This window comes from Carcharodon carcharias, chromosome 15 (genome assembly GCF_017639515.1).
Source record: "Carcharodon carcharias isolate sCarCar2 chromosome 15, sCarCar2.pri, whole genome shotgun sequence".
Taxonomy (NCBI): domain Eukaryota; kingdom Metazoa; phylum Chordata; class Chondrichthyes; order Lamniformes; family Lamnidae; genus Carcharodon; species Carcharodon carcharias.
This window is the reverse complement of record NC_054481.1, coordinates 27,247,224-27,268,078: the sequence shown is the minus strand read 5'-3', so window position 1 is coordinate 27,268,078 and position 20,855 is coordinate 27,247,224. Positions and strand designations below refer to the sequence as shown.

General features: G+C 42.9%; 1 protein-coding gene across 1 annotated transcript in view; it reads left to right on the top strand.

Moving 5' to 3' along the window:
• Positions 1 to 8,095: 8,095 nt before the first annotated feature.
• Positions 8,096 to 20,855, top strand: part of LOC121288352 (otoancorin-like) — a 46,132-nt gene continuing 33,372 nt past the window's right edge. Inside the window, exons 1-6 of the mRNA XM_041206906.1 lie at positions 8,096 to 8,177; positions 10,105 to 10,133; positions 10,229 to 10,259; positions 10,376 to 10,403; positions 11,278 to 11,356; positions 16,406 to 16,543. Of these exons, the coding sequence (XP_041062840.1) occupies positions 8,096 to 8,177; positions 10,105 to 10,133; positions 10,229 to 10,259; positions 10,376 to 10,403; positions 11,278 to 11,356; positions 16,406 to 16,543 (387 nt within the window). The remainder of the gene's footprint in view (positions 8,178 to 10,104; positions 10,134 to 10,228; positions 10,260 to 10,375; positions 10,404 to 11,277; positions 11,357 to 16,405; positions 16,544 to 20,855) is intronic.

Genomic DNA, 20,855 nt, shown 5'->3' with positions numbered 1-20,855 from the left:
CCTCCACCTATCACTGGCCTTCTATCCAGCTTCACCTGTCTCACCCCCCTTAAACAGTATATATTTCACCACATTTCTATTTCTCTTTGGTTCTGAAGAAGAGTCATCTGGACTCAAAACTCTGTCTTTCTCTCCACAGATGCCGTCAGACCTGCTGAGTTTTTCCCAACAATTTTTGTTTTTGTTTAACCCAGAAGACTTATTGGGCAACTGAACTGGCTAGGCAAACAAACAAGGCCGTTTTGACATTTTGGATTTACGCACTAAAAATGAATGACCCTAAGGTTGAAGAAATCATTCGGGCAAACAAAACATTAACTAAATCAAAAATGGAGCGGTGTGTTTTGAAATTCTCATCCTTGGGTAATCTTAGAAAAATGAAACTGATTTGCATGTCTCATGCAAATCTATGTGATGGATTTTCGAGTGTGGGAGGATTTATAATATTTCTCATGGGGGGGAACAAGGTAAATGTTGCCCTTTGACATGGGACTCTAAAAAGCTATGAAGAGCTGTAAAAAGTACTTTGGCAGTGGAGGCACTCACCCTTTCTGAGGCAGTAGATATGGCATTCTTTCTATCAAAAATGCTGGCAGAAATTTTAAATGGGGGAGGCAATTCTGGAATGGTACTTATCGAATGCCTGATAGCCAATAAATCACCTTGGGAAAATGTTCACTCTATGAAGTGTATTAACAAGAAGAGATTGTGAATTGATATTGCAAGCTTAAAACAGATGCTCAAGAATAAGGAGATTGCCAAGATCAAATGGCTTGTATCCAATGGAGTTGAGAAGAGTAAGAGGCAATTTGATTAAAACATAAGATCCTAAGGGGTCTTGAGAGGGTAGATTTGGGGAGGATGTTTCCTCTTGTGGGAGAATCTAGAACTAGGGGTCACTGTTTAAAGTAAGGAGTCACCCATTTAGAACAGGGATGAGGCAAAATTTTTTCACTCAGAAGGTCATGAGTCTTTGGATTTCTCTTCCTGAAAACATGGTGCAAGCAGAGTCTTTGAATATTTTTAAGGCAGAGGTGGATAGATTCTTGGTAAGCAAGGGGGTGATAGGTTATCAGGGATAGATGGGATGCAGATTTCAGGTTACTATCAGATCAACCATGATCTTATTAAATGGCAGAGCAGGCTTGAGGGGCTGAATGGTCTACTCCTGCTCCTTGTTATTGTAGCAGCTACCAATTATCTGACTGTTCACCAAAAGAGGAGCGAGCTCCAAGAAGTTATTAGAGATCCTCAAAGACGAATGGCTTTTTCTTTAAGATGACAAAAAAGGAATAATCCTTTTGTGTGGACATATCTATGTGTTCTCTTTTTATTAAGGAGGGGTAATGAGGTGAATTTATAAAATGAAAAATATATATTGATTTTTTTTATTCTATAAAAAGTAATCCTTAAGTTTAAGAAGAGGGGAATCTGTTGGGGAAGAAAACACTTAAAGGAGTTCAATTGCCAATTATTAGTTAACAACCCATTTGGGTTGAATAAAAGGGATAACTCCCGTGGGCACTGCGGTGATTTATTGACCCCTCGAATCACATTTTAATTTGATGTTGTAAGTTTCCTTTGAGATTAGTTTTTCCTTTTGCAATACCCCTTTAAGGGGCTACTTCTTACTCTGTTCCTCATTTTCTTCAATTTAGTTTATGTGGTTGCTCATAAAAAAGAGTAAAAGTGATAACAGGTGAGACAAGTTTTGTCTGTGGAGAGTCTTATGACCAGTAATAAAACACTATCTGAAGGAGTGTGATTTGGTTTTGGTCTTCATTTCTAAATAACTATTGGAGCTTAACATCCCCCTCTTACCAACTCTTTCTCTCTACCTCTTTTTCTCTATGTACATCTCTCCCTCTTGCACCATCTGCCCCCCTCACCACTCTCCTCACAGATACGCAAGTGACAAATTCCACTAAGAACTTTCCTCTCTTGTTCCTTTAAAGCTCGACAACACAGTCCCTTACCAATTCACTCCCAGTGACCCTTCAAAACACAATTCACTATAAATGGATTAAAGTGACAAGAAGGAGACAATACCTGGCGATAAGACAGAGATAAGGAGAAAGTTTTTGCTTTGAGGATCATTAGTTTGTGGAATTCTCTTCCCCAGAGAGGATGGAGAGAGGATCATTGAATATTTTTAAGGCAGACTTAGATAGATTCTTGACTGACAAGGGAATCAAAGGTTATAGGGGATAGACAGGAAAGTAGTCATGATCTTATAAAATGGCAGAGCAGGCTCAAGGGGCCAAATATCCTACTCCTCCTAATTTGTATGTACAGATGTTCATATATATGTGCTTGGAATGCTGCAGACCAGAAATTTAGACAGTAGTTTCTTGCCAATCCTGGTTGGATTTGCACTTTGACCTGTTTGGACTGGACACTTGTTTACTTTACACTCATTCATACTGAATGGGAAACTGCACATGCATCCAGTGAAACAATGTACATCTTCAATTGGTTGAATTTGGTTTGGATGGAAATATAGATGGGAGCACTGCCATTACAAGGAGGCATTAAAGGGAAGTTCATTTAAAGTTGCAATCCCAACACAAACATCGTGTACCTTGTTTTGCTTAAACCACCTTCCAGTCCAAACTGGAAAGTGAACACTTCATTATGCTTTTGTTATCTTTAGACTCAGCTATTGCAATGTTTTCCTGGCCAGCTCCCATCTTCCACTGTCAAACCATCTAAATTCTGCTGCCCTTATCCTAACCCATACCAAGTCCTGTTCACCCTTGTGCTGACTGACCCGATTCCCAGACCAGCAATGCCTCGATTTTTAAAATTCTCATCCGAGTTTGTTTTTAATTCATTCATAGGATGTGGGTGTTGCTGGCTAGGACAGCATTTATTGCCCATCCCTAACTGCCCTTGAGAAGGTGGTGGTGAGCTGCCTTCTTGAACCACTGCAGTCCCTGTGGTGTAGGTACACCCACAGTGCTGTTAGGGAGGGAGTTCCAGGATTTTGACCCAGTGACAGTGAAGCAACAGGTATTCAAATCTCTGCACAGCCTCTACCCTTCCATTCTCTGTAACCTTCCCCAGCTGAATTCCTCCAACCCTGACCTCTTGCCCACCCCCAACTTCTTTTGCACCACAATTATCAGCCTTGTCTTCAGTTGCTTGGGCCCTAAACTCAGTAGAAGAGTTACACGGACTCAAAACATTAACTGTTTCTTTTTTTTTATTGGATGTGGGTATCACTGACTAGGCCAGTATTTATTACCCATCCCTAATTGCCCTTGTTCAGAGAGCATCTAAGAGTCAACCACATTGCTGTATGTAGGTCAGACCAGGTAAGGATAGCAGGATAGCAGCTTTCCTTCCCTAAAGGGCATTAGTGAACCAGATGGGTTTTTAACATTATCATCTTTTATCATAATCTGTGCTTTTATTGATTTCCAGTTCCACCATCTGTCTCTGGGATTTGAACCCAGGTCAACAGAGCATTACGTTACACCGGGCCTCTGGATTACTAGTCCAGCTATAATACCACTACACCATCACCCCCACCTTGTTCCTCTCGGCAGAGATGCTGTCAGACCTACTGAGTTTTTCCAGCATTTTCTGTTTTGATTTCAGATTTCCAGCCTCTGCAGTATTTTGCTTTCACCCTAAACTCAGCAATTCCCTTCCTAAGCCCCTGGGCATTGCTACCTCTCTCCCATCCTGAAAGAGCTCTGAAAACCTGGTAATCTGTCCCAATATCTCCTCATGTGGCTGGGCCTAATGTTCATCTGATAATTGCCTTGGGATATTTTATTACTTTAAAGGCGCTATATAATTGCAAGTTATTGAAAGAGGACAGGTGTAACCGGACACCTGACTAACGTCAGCGAGGGGTTAGAATAAAAGTTCCTTGTTTGTTCAAAAGTGTCTGGTTGCTGAATCAAGAGCTGGGACAGTCCAGTGAACATTAAAAAAAAGGAAAAACCGTTTTCAAGAGATCATCGAGTTTTTGCACAGGTACCTGCTCTTTTCTCTGTGTCTTTTCCTGGTCAACAAGGGATCTAAGAATAAATTCCGGCGGAGATTGGGCATTTTTGTTGGTTTCACAAACGAGTTTGGCCATTTCACCTGCAGCTCATTTGCATAGTGGACAGTTGAAGCATTTCCTTCTCAGGTGAAAGGAAGAATGTGTTAAATCTGCAGGGATGAGAGGTTTTTTTTCATTTCTTTCAGTGCACACTATTAATTTAAAGCCTGTAAACGCAGTGTATGCATGTGCCCCAGAATGTCAGCGGCCACTTGTTAATTTTAATTCCTATCTTGTAACAGATTGAACAGTGAATCGATTGTCTTGTCTCCTTTTGAGGACTCGTTCCCATCTTGTCACAAGCCTGAAAATAAATCCGATTTTATTTTCTTCTCCGTTAACAGCTTGATTTGCAATTCCAGCTCAGATTTATCGCCCTCATTTTCAAACGGCCTTTGGCATATTTCACTGCGTGAAGTGGAATATTTTGAATCTTTAGGTTTAAACATCGCTTGTGTTCTTCGTCATTCAGGAACGTTTGCATAGCTGGAAAATCCGCTTTTATAAATCAAATTATGCAAGTTTATCATAATTATTCGGATGTCGAGGTTTTATTTAACTTTAGATATTCTGCGAAAGAACCGGAGTGGATGCAATAATAACTTTAAAAATGGAATTAATCAATACTTTAAAAAGGAAGAATCATGTGCTGGATGATTCCAAACAAAGGGTAGAAGGTATTTTGGACAATTTACCTGAAGTACAAATTTAAAAATATAATTCCAGAGGCTGAATTTATTAATGGAGTGCAGGTGTCGCTGGCAAGGCCAACATTTATTGCCCATCCCTAATTGCCCTTGAGAAGGTGGTGCTGAAATGCCTCTTTGGAGCTGCTGTAGCCCTCATGGTGTAGGAACACTCACAGTAAATCCAGAAACATAGAAAATAGGAGCAGGAGTAGGTCATGGAGTCATAGAGTTATACAGCACAGAAACAGGCCCTTTGGCCCATCGTGTCCATGCCAGCCATCAAGCACCTTTCTATTCTAATCCCATTTTCCAGCACTTGGCCCTTAGCCCTGTATGCTATGGCATTTCAAGTGTTCATCTAAATACTCCTCAAATGTTGTGAGGGTTCCTGCCTCTACCACCTCCTCAGGCAGTGTGTTCCAGATTCCAACCACCCTTTGGGTGAAAAAAATTTTCCTCAAATCCCCTCTAAACCTCCTGCACCTTACCTTAAATCTATGCCCCCTGGTTATTGACACCTCCACCAAAGGGAAAATTTTCTTCCTATCTATGCCCCTCATAATTTTGTATACCTCTATCAGGTCCCTCGTCAGCATTCTCTGCTCTAAGGAAAACAACCCTAGCCTATCCAGTCTCTCTTCATAGCTGAAGAGGTCATTTGGCCCTTTGAGCCTGTTCCGCCATTCAATTTGATCATGGCTGGTCCTCTATCTCAACGCCATACTCCCGCTCTCTCCCCATACCCCAGTACTTCTTAGCAAGGGAGTTCCAGGATTTTGACTTGGCAACAGTGAAGGAACAGTAACATAGTTCCAAGACAAGGAAGGTCTGTGACTTGATGGTATGTGACTTGGAGGAGAAATTGCAGGTGGTGATGTTCCCAAAGGCCTGCTGTCCTTGCTTTTCTAGGTAGCAGAGGTTGTGGGGTTGGAAGGTACTCTTGAAGGAGCCTTGGTGCATGGTGGAGGGATTGGCATGATTTAGCCTAGGGGCGAAGTGAAGACCAAGCAGACTGCTTTGTATTTGATATGAAAACACAAAATGCTGGAAATGCTCAGCAGGTCTGGTAACATTTGCGCAGAAAGTTAACATTTCAGCTTGATGACCTTCCATCAGAACTGGGAAAAGTTGGAAATGTAATATGCCTTAAGCAAGTGAAATGGGTGAGGGTGGAAGAAAGACAAAAGGGAAAGCCTGTGATAGGTTAGAGGGCAGGAGAGATTAAATGACAAAAGACTTAGTGGGATAGAGCCAAAGGGAATGATATGGGGCAAGTGTCTGAGGGAGGGGTGAATGGTAGAATAAATGAACAGCTGCCATTGGTTCTGGCCCTTTTGTTATTGCTTTGTCCTTGATACTGTTTAACTTTTTAAGCAGAACATCACCATGTTATCTTCAACTGAAGGATGTCTGATGTACTCTTAATAAGAAATCAAAATAAATTGAAGTGTAGTCTTGATAACAGTTATAAAATCCCTGGAGCACATAAACCAAATACTCAGACTCTGAGCTGCAATTATCCTTTTATTTATCATTCATATATCTTTGTGATTCTCACAGATTTCCACATTACCTTTTTTGTAATGATGTAAATGATTTTTGCCTGCCTGACTATCTGGTAGACCAGGAGTAAAAACAGTTATGCACGGCGAACTTGTCCCAAAAAGAATCTGAAACTATCCGATTGGCATAAAAACCCAACTGCTTCGCTTCCTTTTAGGGAAGGGACTTGCCATCCTTACCCAGTCTGGGCCCATATGTGAATCCAGACCTTGAGCAATGTGATTAACTCTGAAATGGTCAAGCAAACCCCTTGGCAATATCAAAGCACCACGTCATGAAGAAATAGGCTCACCCCCACATCCTGTGGATAATAAAAGGTGACTTTGCTCATGATGCCTACTTCTCGAGAATGATCACATCAATGGTACAATTTTAAAGGGGATGAAGGGACAGAGACACCTCAGGGTTCACTTACATGATACTTTGACAGTGGCAGGACAAGCTGAGAAGGTTGTTACCTAGGTATGCTATCTATTTAGCAACAGGATTCCTGCCTTTATTAATAGAGTACAAAAGCAAGAAAATTCTAATAAACCTTTGTAAATCACTGATTTGGCCCCAGCTGGAGTATTTTGTCCAATTCTGGGCATCACATTTTAATATGGATAGTAAGGTCTCAGAGAGAGTGCAAAAGAAATTTAGTAGAATGGTAGCAGGGATGAGGGACCTTGGTTATGTGGAGAGACTGGAGAAGTGGGGTTTGTTCTCCTATGAGAGATTTTGATAATGTAAATAAGGAGAAACTGTTTCCACATTTATCCTCCTAAATTTAAGGTCATCCAAAGCTCAGCTGTCTGTGTCATAACTCACAGTAAATCCATTCTCCCATTATCCCTGTGCTTACTGACTTACATTGGTTCCGGTCAAATGGCATCTTTACTTTAAAACATTCATCCTTGTTTCCAAAATCCTCCATACCCTTGCCTTTCCCTATTTCTTTAATCTTCTCCAGCCCCACAACCCTCCCAAGATATCTGTGTCCCTCTCATTCTGGCCTCTTGTACAATCCCAATTATAATAGCTCCATCATTGGTGGCTGTGCCTTCAGTTACCTAGGCCCTAAGCTATGAAAATCCCTACCTGCAGGTCTCCACCTTGCTTTCCTCCAGTAAGAAACTCCTTAAAATCTATCTTTGAACAAGTTTTTGGTCACCTGAGCTAACATCTCCTTGTGTGGCTTGGTGGCATACTTTGTTTTAAAATGCTTTTGTGAAGCACCTTAGGGCGTTTCATTGCATTAAAGGTGCTATATAAATACAAGTTGTTGGTGTGGCCAAAGAATCATTGACCAAAGGGGGCACATTTAAAATAATTAGCAAAAATGTCTGTGGGGAAATGGGAATTTATTTTAACTCCATAAGTTGTGACCTGGAATGTGCTTCCTGAAAACTCGGTGGAGACAGATCCAATAGTAACTTCCAAGAGACGAATTGGTTAATTACTTGCAATGATCTGTGGGGAAAGAACAGGGTAATGGGATGAATTGGTTAGCTCTTTTCAAGGAGTCAGCACAAACACAATGGGCAGATTGGCCTCCTTCTGCACCATTTGACTCTATTTGGAGCATCTACTAAATTAGTATTGTGGAAATAAAGCCACTGGTGGTTTAATTTAACCTTGTCAAGCTTGGACCAGCTGAATGGAAATCCTGTATCTCTGATCTTTTCATGATGAATCTTCCCATTACCTGATTCTGCGGGAAATGTTTCACATAATATCGTTCATCATACATGTTCACAGTAGCAACACCAACACCACTGGAGGAACACGGTGACACTGCGTAAAGATGCAACCAAACTTCTGGATCTGGCTGGTCTTCCTGAGTCTTTGCCAAGCTGGGTTCACTGTTGGTGAAGGTCCAGGCGAAAGTAAGAAATATATCTTTTTAATTTTTCTAGGCATCAGTGTCTTTCAAATAATCTTCAAATAAACCCAGGTCAGTGGAGGGAGAGTTTGAAAGGTGCCTTACATAGAATTGTTTTATTGTTTACTCCACCTGGTTAAATCTCCATTTAAATTCAAGGTAAATTTGTACTTTTTAAACCTTTCTGATATACTGTATATACTTGTGTAAAAGTCGACCCCATGGTTTTTGTCCTAAAAACCCATAATTTTTCATATGCCTTGTGTAAAATTCGACCCTAGTTTTTCAAGAATCATGGCCCAAAAATTTCAGAACCAAAGGGTATGTGAGATCAGGAAGAGCGAAGCCCTTGTTTTAAATGCTAAGACTACAATTGGAAAGGTAAGAGCGAAACCAGCCAAATATTTCTCAACAAAAGCAAAATACTGTGGATTCTGGAAATCTGAAATAAAAGCAGAAATGCTGGAAATACTCAACAGGTTTGGCAGCAGAGAAACAGAGTTAACATTTCAGGTCAAGGACCTTTCACTGGAAGGTGGGTAATGATAGCAAAAATGTCATAAAAGTTACAAAGAGGTAATTAGAGTGATGGATTAGCAGCTGAGATTATAAATGCTGATTTATTTTCCTTTTTAAAAAAGGAGGGAATATTGTCTGGAACTTTAGATTAGAAGGTGGACTCACTGACATATAACTCAAAAACTGTAGCAAAGGAAGGATATTTTTATAAAATGCAGTATAAATATAATTGCAGACTAGGTTTTTTGCAGCAGTACTGGTAGGTGGTTGATACTATTGAGTGGAGGATTGGGTTTGAAAAGTTTATTTAAGACATCAGCTCCCTTTTATAATGGGTTTAAAAAACTGTTTATGTTAATTTAGCAATACTTGAGCTTCCTAGCCGGGAGATGTCACTTTGTTCATTAAATGTGGCTCAAATTAACCCACATGACAACCTCTCGAAAACATTACCCATGTAAAAGTCAACCCCATGACTTCTGACTGAAAAATTGCTCTAAAAAATTGACTTTTACACAAGTACATGCGATAAATCTTGGAGAAGGAAGTAAAGGTTACACCAGAAAGTGTGGAGAGTCCCCAGAGGAGCCCCTTGTAAAGAGGAAATGCTTTTTAATTCTTTTTGTCTTCTTTCCACACCAACACATCACTGCCCCTCCACCCCTCCCCACAACAATGCTGCTGTTAACTTGATGTGTACATTCGGGTATTTCCAAAACTGGCCCCTGGATAGTAATCAGTAGTTAATTTGTGGTTCGCCCCACTGCTGCCTCTTTACTAGCCCTTTCCTGCATGAAGAATAACTTCTCAGGTGATGGTAACATGTGAGCAGTGACTCTCGACTGACAGAGAACAAAATGAGCAGTTTCTCTTGTTTTTGTACAGCTTTTCATGACCTCAGGATGTCTCAAGATGCTTAAAAGGCAATTCAGTACTTTTGGAATTGTAGTCACTCTTGTAATGGAGGAAACGTAGCAGACAATTTGCCACAGTAAGCTCACACAAACAGCAGGTGATGACAACTGAATAATCTGTCTGTGTGATGTTGACTGAGGGATAAATATTGGCCTGGACACCAGGATATCTCCCTTGCTTTTCTTCAAAATAGTGCCCTGAAATCTTTTACGTCTAACTGAAAGGATCTTGGTTTAACATCTCATCGGAAAGACAGCACCTTTGACATTGTAATGTTCGCTCAGTACTGCCCTGGAACATCAGTCTAGATTTTTGTGCTTAAGTCCTGGAGTGGGATTTGAACTCTTAATCAGAGGTGAGAGTGCTACCCACTGAGCCAGGACTGACACCTTAACTAGCACAAAATCTCTCACTGTTCATGCAGAGGATTATTTTTTAAAAATTGATTTTTTTTCTTTCTGCCACGTATCTATTTTGACTGGATGTTCCTCTTACAGATTTACCAGCTGACTTGAGACAAATACTGGTTAGTGACAGGATTTAATTTAAATTCCATTTTCCTTTGTTTCCTGCTGCTGATGTTGATGGGTTTGACAGTTTAAACATGTCTCTTATTTTTAGGATAAGTTGTTGGATGGGAAATACATAGAAGGTAAGATTCTCTCATTTTTATTGGAATCAAACTGTATGAAACACCTTCTGCCAGAACTGTTGGTTTTTAAACATTTGCTTTTTAAACATTGAAATCCTTCTTCATTTTTTTTTCAGGAACTATCGAAGCACTCGAATACCTCAGGTGAGATCTTTTGATTTATCTAAAAACAACTGAAATAATTAACAAACTTTCATTTATAAGGTACCTTTTCCAACCTCAGGATGTCCTAAAGCAATTTGTTATTAATTTAAGTATGTTTTTGAAAGTGCATCCGCCGTTGTGATATGGGAAATGCAGCAGTCAATTTGTGCACAGCAAGCTCCCCCAAACAGCAATAAGATAATAATCGGATCAGCTGTTTTTGGGATGTTGGTTTAGCAATAGGTATTGGCCAGGACACCGGGGAGGGTTCCCCTGCTCCTTTTTAAAATGATAACGTACAGTTTTTCTTTGCATCCACTTGAGAGGGCATTGCTTGAGTAACTCATTGCAAATGACAGCACCTCCCTGAGGCTGCATTGGAAGTGTCAGCCTGGATTTCATACTGAAGTGGGGACTTGAATCCATGGCCTCCGGACATGGAGGCAAGAGTGCTCCCCACTGAATTGTGGCTGTAAGCCACAAGTCTAGCTGGTATGGGAAAGTGGTTAAAGTAATGCGGGTGCAGTATGGGTGAGTGAACTCCTGAGGTTGTATTAAAGTGCACTGTTGGGGCAGAGCAGAAGAGGTTTATCCTGCACCTGGCAGTGGTATAGTTGACTAGAGAATTGATAATAGGTCATTCACAATTGGGGTCCTTTCCCTAGAATGTATGATCCTACTGAGTAATGGGGACAATAGGTTATATGATTTTTTTTAAAAATTGCAGTTAAAAAAACAGATTGGAATGTCTCTTGTAGAAGTTTCTAATCCACTCAGATAGGAGGGAAAGAATTCCCATAATTCAACTTGAGAAGTGATAAGTGAAATATTTCTTTCAAACAGTGAGCTTAATGATGTGTTTTCTGGGTTCCAGGGATAACTCTGTTACTAAATATTATGCAGACATGCTGCGATATCTTCATTCAAAGGAGTCTAGTTTGCATACACTTCAGGTTTGATCTATACTTTTCTTGTATGATTACAGATAAATATATGTATGTGTGTTAGTACATTTATCTTCACAGACTATAATAACTTGCATTTATATCACGCTTTTCATGTAGTTAAATGTCCCGAGACCCATCCCAGAAGCGCTTTCATATCAAATTTGACACCAAGCCACATCAGGAGATATTCAGACAGATGACCGAAAGCTTGGTTAAAGTAAATTTTAAGGAGCACCTTAAAGGAGAAAAGAGAGGTGCAGAGGTTTGAGGAAATTTTAGAGCTTGGGAGCAGGCAACAGCAGGCACCACCACCAATGTTGGAGCTGAAGGGTTGGTATAGAGATTTTGGAGGGCACAGTACCAAGCAAGGAGGGCTGAAAGGAAGCATGCCAACAGGAGGGGGAGGGGGTGTAAAGGGAAAACAAAGGGCACAAAAAAGTGCGTTCAGGTTCCGAGCAGCAGCCAAAATAGCCACACGAGTAGACACATGCATGTAAATGAGAGAAACTATTTCTTCTGGGATGGACGTGAATCCAGAACAAGGGGGCTTAACTTTAAAATTAGAGCTAAACCATTTAGTGGTGATGTCAGGAAGCACTACTTGACATAATGGGTAAAGAAATCTGCAACCCCCAAAAGCTGTTGAAGCTGGGTCAATTGAAAATTTCAAAACTGAGATTGATAGATTTTGTTGGTATGACAGGATATGTAACTAAGATGCGTAGATACGGATCAGCTATGATCTAATTGAGCAGCAGAACAGGTTCAAGGGACTGAATGACCTCCTCCTGTTCTTATATTCCTCAATATATTTAACTGTACATCTATATTTTTATATCATTCCCAAATGAGGTTGGTCTGAGAGTCTTTCTGCTTTTAGTTTCCCTCTGCCATCAAAATGTTCTCTGCTCTAGCTCTGAAGTTGCTCTGGCTACAGTTCAGCCATCGCTGATGTGGCCATTCCTCCATCATAGCAACTGAACTTCCAGGCAACCTATTAGCACAGGCCCAAGATAGTGATGAGAAATAGGAACCTTGGTTTCTTTCCCCCCGAGCCCATTCCTAAACCCTGTAGAAGTGTCCCCACCTGCTCAAGAGTTGAGGTGAGACCCACTGCCCTTTTACTCATGGTACCATTTGTCCAAGTGTGGCACCAAGGAACCTGAGAAAAACTGGAGTAAATGGGAATTAGGGGGAAACTCCCCACTGATTGGTGTCATACCTAGCACAAAGTAAGATGCTTGTGGTCGTTGGGGGTCAATCATCTCAGTTCCAGGACATCACTGCTGGAGTTCTTCAGGGTTGTATCCGAGGCCCAACCATCTTCAGCTGCTTCATCAATGATCTTCCCACCATCATAAGGTCAGAAGTGGGGATGTTCGCTGATGATTGCACAATGTTCAGCACCATTCGCAATTCCTCAGATACTGAAGCAGCCTGTGTGCATATGCAGTAAGATCTGACAATATCCAGGCTTGGGCTGATGAGTAGCAAGTAACATTCATGCCACACAAGTGTCAGGTAATGACCATCTCCAACAAGAGAGAATTTAACCATTCAATGGCATTACCATTGCTGAATTCCCCACCATCAACATCCTGGGGTTGACCAGAAATGGAACTGGACTGGCCATATAAATACTGTGACTGCAAGAGCAGGTCAGAGGCTGGAAAATATGTAGTGGATAACTCACCTCCTGACTCCCCAAAGTCTGTGCACCATCTACAAGGCACAAGTCAGGAGTGTGATGGGATACTCCCCACTTGCCTGGATGAGTGCAGCTTCCATAGCACTCGATAAGCTTGACAACTTCCAGGTCAAAGCAGCCCAATTGATTTGGCACCCCATCCATCACCTTAAATATTCACTTCCTCCACCACCGACGCACAGTGGCTGCAGGGTGTACCATCTACAAGATGCACTGCAGCAGCTCACCAAGACTCCTTTGACAGTTTCTTTCAAACCCACAACCTCTACCACCTAGAAGGACAAGGGCAGTAAACACATGGGAACATTACCACCTGGAAGTTCCCCGCTAAGTCATACACCATCCTGACTTGGAACTATATCACCATTCCTTCACTGTCAATGGATCAAGATCCTGGAACTCCTTTCCTAACAGTGCTGTGGATGCACCCACATGACACGGACTGCAACGGTTCAAGAAGGCAGCTCCCCACCTCCTTCACAAGGGTAATTAGGAATAGGGAATAAATGCTGGCCTAGCCAGTGATGCCCACATCCTGTGAAAGGATAGATTGGCAAATTCGATCCAAAATTAGCTACTGGCAGGAGGTAGAGGGCGATGGTCGAAGGTTGTTTTGCGATTAAAAGCCCGTGATGAGTGGTTTACCGCAGGGATCGGTGCCGGGATCCTTGCTGTGTGTAGTGTACATTAGTGATTTAGATGTGAATATAGGAGGTATGATCAGTAAGTTCACAGGTGACATGAAAATTAGTGGTGTTGTAAATAGTGAGGAGCAAAGCCTTAGATTACAGGACGATATAGATGGGCTGGTAAAATGGGCAGAGCAGTGGCAAATGGAACTTAATCCTGAGAAGTGTAAGGTGATGCATTTTGGGAGGACTAACACAGCAAGGGAATGCACAATGAATGGTAGGACCCTAGGAAGTACAGAGGATCAGCGGGACCTTGGAGTACATGCCCATGGATCACTGAAGGCAGCAGCACAGGTAGATAAGGTGGTTAGGAAGGCTTTTGGGATACTTGCCTTTATTAGCCAAGGCATAGAATATAAGAGCAGGGAGGTTATGTTGGAGTTGTATAAAATGTTAGCTAGGCCACAGCTGGAGTACTGTGTGCAGATCTGGTTGCCATACTATAGGAAGGATGTGATTGCACTGGAAAGGGTAGACAGGAGATTCACCAGGATGGTGCCTGGGCTGGAGTGTTTCAGCTATGAAGAGACTGGATAGGCTGGGGTTGCTTTCCTTGGAGCAGAGAAGGCTGAGGGGGGGACCTAATAGAGGTATACAAAATTATGAGGGACATAGGTAGGGTAGATAGGAAGAAACTTTTTTCCTCTTAGCGGAGATGTCAATAACCAGGTGGCATAGATTTTAAGGTAAGGGACAGGAGATTTAGAGGGGATTTGAAAATTTTTTCACTTAGAGTGTGCTTGGATTCTGGAACACACTGCCTGAGGGAGTGGGAGAGGCAGGAAACCTGACAGCATTTAAGAAGTATTTAGATGAACACTTGAAACGCCATAGCATACAGGGCTATGGGCCAAGTGCTGGAAAATAGGATTAGAATAGAAAGGTTCTTGATGGCTGGCATGGACATGATGGGCCGAAAGACCTGTTTCTCTGCTGTATAACCCAATGATTCAATGACTATGACTCTAAAAAAGAGACATCGATATCAGGCCGGGCCACAGGTTTGGTCTTTGGGCGAAGTTGGGTTAACTGATCGTAACTGGGATGGCAGTATTGGGATGGGGCTGCCGATTGCTGTGATTTGCATGTGTTTCAAGGCTAGAGATTGGAACAGAGTGGGTGAGGTGGTGATGGGAGTGTGTGCTGGGAATTTCCTTTTCTGGTGGCAATCCCATGGGCCTTGCTCCCAAATATGTACGAGAGACTGGGGTTATGAAGATGGGGTCTAGTCAAGAGGGTGGGAGTGGAGCACAAGGGGTCAGGGTCAGACATGCCTGTGTGAGGTGCTGTGGAGGCTATGGGGTGGGGCTGATGCTATGAGGGTAGGTTCTGGCTGTGAGGGCAGGGTCTGGACTAGTGGATGGGCCAAGGCTGTGGATGGGACCTGTCCCTGGCAGAGGTGGGCGAGGGCCTTCCCTGCCCATGGGGCCAGGTAAATGGAGAGTGCGGACTGTTGGAAGATGGATAATGGGATGTGAAGATTGATCTGTTTCTGTGCTGTAACTATCTATGATACAATCAGCCTGAGTCCATGTCAGCTCCCTGCAAGAACAATTTGGCTACTCGCACTCCCTCGCCTTTCCTCACGGAGCTGCAATTTCTTTCTCTTCAGGCGCTTATTTCCTTTTGCAAGCCACAAGTGACCCTGCCTGCACTACGCTCCCAGGCAGTGCATTCCAGATCCTAACGACTCTGTGTAAAATTAACAAAAGATTTTCCTCACGTCCACTTTTGGTTCTTTTGTCATTCACCTTAAATCTATGTCCTGTGGTTCTCAATCCCTTTGTCAAAGGGAACAGTTTCTCCCTTTCTACCCCGAATGCAGCCCTCATAATTTTGAACATTTCTGTCAAATCCCCTCAACCTTCCTGCTCTAAGGAGAACAACCCCAGCTTTTCCAATCTACCCACACATCTGATGTCTCTCATCCCTTGAACCATTCTTGTAAATGTTTTCTGCACCCTCTAATACCTTCACAACCTTCCTAAAAGTATGGTTCCCAGAATTTAACACCATGCTCCAGTTGAGGCTAAACCGATGTTTTATGAAGGCTCATCATAACATCCTGGATTTTGTACTCTTGTGCCTTGATTTATAAAGTCCAGGATCCGGTTTGCTTTTCTAGCCACTTTCTTAACCTGCCCTGCCACCTTCAACAATCTGAGCACATATATACCAAGGTCCCTTTGTTCTGCACCCCCTTTAGAATTGCACCCTTTATTTTATATTGCCTCTCTTTGTTGTTCCTACCAAAATGTTTTCACTTCCCATTTCCCTTCATTAAATTTCATCTGCCGTGGGTCCACTCATTTCACCAGCCTTTGTGCTCTTGAAGTTCATCACTATCTTTCTCACAGTTCACAGTACTTTCAAATTTTGTGTTATCTTCAAATTTTGAAACTGTCCCCTGTCTAGGTCATTAACATAGATCAAGAAAAGTACTAACCCCAGTGTACATCTTTGGGGATCTCCACTTTGTTCCGTGTGAAAAGCAATCATTCACCACTACTCTCTATCTCCTGTCACTCAGTTAACTTTGCATCCATGCTGCCACTGTCCCTATAATTGTACTCCAAAGGTTTTGAAACCGTGATGTAACAGCTTGTTAAGTTTTGTGCTGAGCTCTCTGGATTGTTCCTTTCTTTCTTCTTGCAGAATTCATTCTCCAATTATTTCAGAGAAATCGTCCTTCAGCCGAGGCAACTGGCCACCGACCTACAGCAGATGGACACCTCGACCTTCTTACTCAGCATAAAATATTTCTACAGTGGCAAGATCATAGAGGTTGGGGCAGTATGTTAGTGTTATCTGTAGCTGTTTTTTCTTGTGTTCAAATCCATCCATGGTCTCCTCTACCTTATCAAATTCCTTTTCATCCTTCAAATTCCTTTACTGCTTTAAACACCTTGATCAGATCACCCTGCACTCTTGAGCTATATAACCTCTCCTAATTTAACAGTTTGTCTCTGTGACCTCCCCCAGTCCCACAACCTCTGCGATCTCTGCGCTCTTCCAATTCTGGCCTCTTGAGCATGCTCAATTTTAATTGTCCCCCCACTGGTGGCCCTAACTTCAGCTGCCCTAGGCCTTAAGCTCTGGAAGTTTCTCTCTAAACCTCTCCACCTCTTGCTCACTAACCCCTTCCTGCTCTCCAAGCTCCCCCACCCCATATACACTATTCAGCAGAGGGCAGTTAAGAGCAGGGACTCTGGTTTAGGGAGGCAAAGATCATTTTCAGAACCTCTGTTATTGACTTGGCTGAAGTCAGTTAATCCAGCACAGGTCCAGGATCTTGTTGATTTTGATGGCTTTTTGCCTTGCTGACCAGTGGGCCATTAAGAGAACCCTCTCCTCACCCCTGAGTCCCCTCCGCCAAGTGCTATTTTTTTTTTTGTCACAAGCCAATGAGACAACAATTGCCAATGCAAAGTCATTTTAAATTGTTGCTGATATTTTTTGGTTGATTTATATGTGATATTTTTCAGCAAACATATCTCTCACTGGTCTTGTTTAAAAGCCAGTAGCCAACATCGGCTTAAAGTGTTAAAATTAAAGTGAGGTTACATAAACTAGGTTTGTGTTGGCACAAATTTAGAAGAGTGATTTGATCAAGGTGTTTAAAGTGTTAAAGAAATTCGGCAAGGTAAATACAGAGAAACTATTTCCTTTGATGGGGAAGACAGAACAAGGGGGCACAATCTTAAAAATTATTACCAGGCCATTTACAAGTGAATTTGGAAAGCAATTTGAGGAGTGTGAACCTGGAATTCTCTTCCCTAAAAGGCTGTTGGATGCTAGGGGTCAGTTGAAGCTTTCAAGACTCTGATCGATAGGTTTTTGTTTGATATATGCGGCAAAGACAGATAAATGAGTCGAGATACAGATCAAATGGTGGAATTGACTTGAGCAACTGAATGGTTTCCTTCTGTTCCTATGATTGGATTTTTAAAAATTCATTTACGGGATGTGGACTTCACTGGCTGGGCCAGCATTTATTGCCCTAGTTGCCCTTGAGAAGGTGGTGATGAGCTGCCTCTTTCAACTGCTGCAGTCCATGTGTTGTAGGTGCACCCATAGTGCTGTTAGGAAGGGAGCTCCAGGATTTTGACCCAGCGACGGTGAAGGAACGGCGATACATTTCCAAGTCAGTCAGGATGGTGAGTGACTTGGAGAGGAACCTCCAAGTGGTGGTGTTCCCATCTATCTGCTGCCCTTGTCCTCCTAGATGGTAGTGGTCATAGGTTTGGAAGGTGTTGTCTCAGGAGCTTTGGTGAATTCCTGCAATGCATCTTGTAGATGGTACACACTGCTGCTACTGTGCGTCGGTGGTGGAGGGAGTGAATGTTTGTGGAGGTGGTACCTGTCAAGTGGGCTGCTTTGTCCTGGATGATGCTGAGCTTCTTGAGTGTTGTGGGAGCTGCACTGATCCAGGCAAGTGGGGAGTATTCCATCATACTCCTGACTTGTGCCTTGTAGATGGTGGACAGGCTTTTGGGAGTTAGGAGGTGAGTTACTTGTCGCAGGATTCCTAGTCTCTGACCTGATCTTGTGGCTACAGTATTTATATGGCTAGTCCAGTTCAGTTTCTGGTCAATGGTAACCCCCAGGATGTTGATAATGGGGGATTCAGTGATGGTAATGTCATTGAACATCAAGGGGTGATGGTTAGATACTCTCTTGTTGGAGATGGTCATTGCCTGGCAGTTGTGTGGCACGAATTTTACTTGGAACTTGTCAGCCCAAGCTTGGCTTTGTCCAGGTCTTGCTGCATCTGGACATGGACTGCTTCAGTATCTGAGGAGTCACAAATGGTGCTGAACATTGTGCAATCATCAGCGAACATCCCCACTTCTGACCTTATGATGGAAGGAAGGTAGTTGATGAAGCAGCTGAAGATGTTTGGGCCAACGACATTAACTTGAGGTATTCCTGCAGTGATGTCCTGGAGCTGAGATAACTGACCTCCAACAACCACAACCATCTTCCTTTTGTGCTAGATATGAATCCAACCAGGGGAGGGTTTTCTCCCTGATTCCCATTCACTCCAGTTTTACTAGGGCTCCTTGATGCCACACTCAGTCAAAAGTGGGCCTTGATGTCAAGGGCCGTCACTTTCACCTCACCTCGGGATCTCAACTGTTTTGTCCGTGTTTGAACCAAGGCTGTAATGAGGTCAGGAGCTGAGTGACCCTGGCGGAACCCAAACTGGGTGTCAGTGAGCTGGTTATTGCTAAGCAAGTGCTGCTCTGTAACACTGTTGACGACTCCTTCCATTACTTTATTGATGATTGAGAGCAGACTGATGGGGTTGGGTTGGATTTGTCCTGCACTTTGTGTACAGGACTTACTTGAGCAATTTTCCACATTGCCAGGTAGATGCCAGTGTTGTAGCTGTACTGGAACAGCTTGGCTAGGAGTGCGGCAAGTTCTGGAGCATAAGTCTTCATAGTACTGCTAGAATATTGTCAGGGTCTATAGCCTTTGCAGTATTCAGTGCCTTCAGCAGTTTCTTGATATCACATGGAGTGAATCAAATTGGCTGAAGACTGGCATCTGTGATGCTGGGGATCTCGGGAGGAGATGGCACTTCTGGCTAACGATTGTAGCAAATATTTAAAAAGATTATAAGATAATCCTTATCTTTTGCACTGATGTGCTGGGCTCCCCCATCATTGAGGATGGAGATATTTGTGGAGCCTCCTCTCCAGTGAGTTGTTAATTGTCCACCACCATTCATGACTGGATGTAGCAGGACTGCAGAGCTTAGATCTGATCCGTTGGTTGTGGGATTGCTTAGTTCTGTCTATATCACTTAGATTTGTAGCTTTTTGGCACGCAAGTAGTCCTGTGTTATAGCTTCACCAGGTTGGCACCTCATTTTTAGGTATGCCTAGTGCTGGTCCTGGCATTCACTTAGTTCACTTATGCACTCTTCATTGAACCAAGGTTGATCCCCTGGCTTGATGGTAATGATAGAGCAGAAGATACGTCAGGCCATGAGGTTACAGATTGTGTTTGAGTACAATTCTGCTGCTGCTAATGGTCCACAGCTCCTCATGGATGCCCAGTCTTAAGTTGCTAGATCTGTTGGAAATGTATCCCATTTAGCACAGTGGTAGTGCCACGCAGCACAATGGAGAGCGTCCTCAATATGTAGGCAGGACTTCGTCTCCACAACAATTGTGCGATGGTTACTCCTACCAATACTGTCATGGACAGATGCATCTGCTGCAGGCAGGTTGGTGAGGATGAGGTCAAGTATGTTTTTCCCTCTTGTTGGTTCCCTCATCACCTGCCACAGTCCCAGTCTAGTAGCTATGTCCTTTAGGACTTGGCCAGCTCAGTCAGTACATTGAAGTCCCCCATCCAGTGTATGTTCTGCACCCTTGCCACCCTTAATGCTTCCTCCAAGTGGTGTTCACCATGGAGAAGTACTGATTCATTAGCTGAGGGGTGGTAATCAGTCTCATGGCATCAGGTCAAACATGTTCAATGCTGCTGATGTTGAGGACTCCCAGGGCAACTCCCTCCTGACTGTATACCATTGTGTCTCCATCTCTGCTGGGTCTGTCCTGCTGGTGGGACAGGACATACCCAAGGATGGTGAGGTATGATTCTGTGAGGATGACTGTCAGGCTGTTGCTTGACTAGTCTGAGACAGCTCTCCCAATTTTGGCACTAGCCCCCAGATTTTAGGAAGGAGGACTTTGCAGCGTCGACAGGGCTGAGTTTGCCATTGTCGTTTCTGGTGCCTGGGTTGATGTCGGGTGGTCCGTCCGATTTCATTCCTTTTTTGTGACTTTGTAGTGGTTTGAGGGCATTTAAGAATCAACATTGCTATTGCTGTGGGTCTGGAGTCACGTGTAGGCCAGACCAGACCAGGTAAGGACAGCAGATTTCCTTCCCCAGGTTTGGGTGGCCTTCTCGAAGGAAAAAATCAAATGGCTGAAGGGCCACCTATTTTAGGACCAGAAACTGGAGGAGGCCACTCAGTCTTTCAAGCCTGTCCTACCATTCAACAAGACTCACCATTTGATGAGATCAAGGCTGATCTAGGATCCAACTCCATATTCCCATCTTTGCCTTTAATACCTTTTGGCTAACA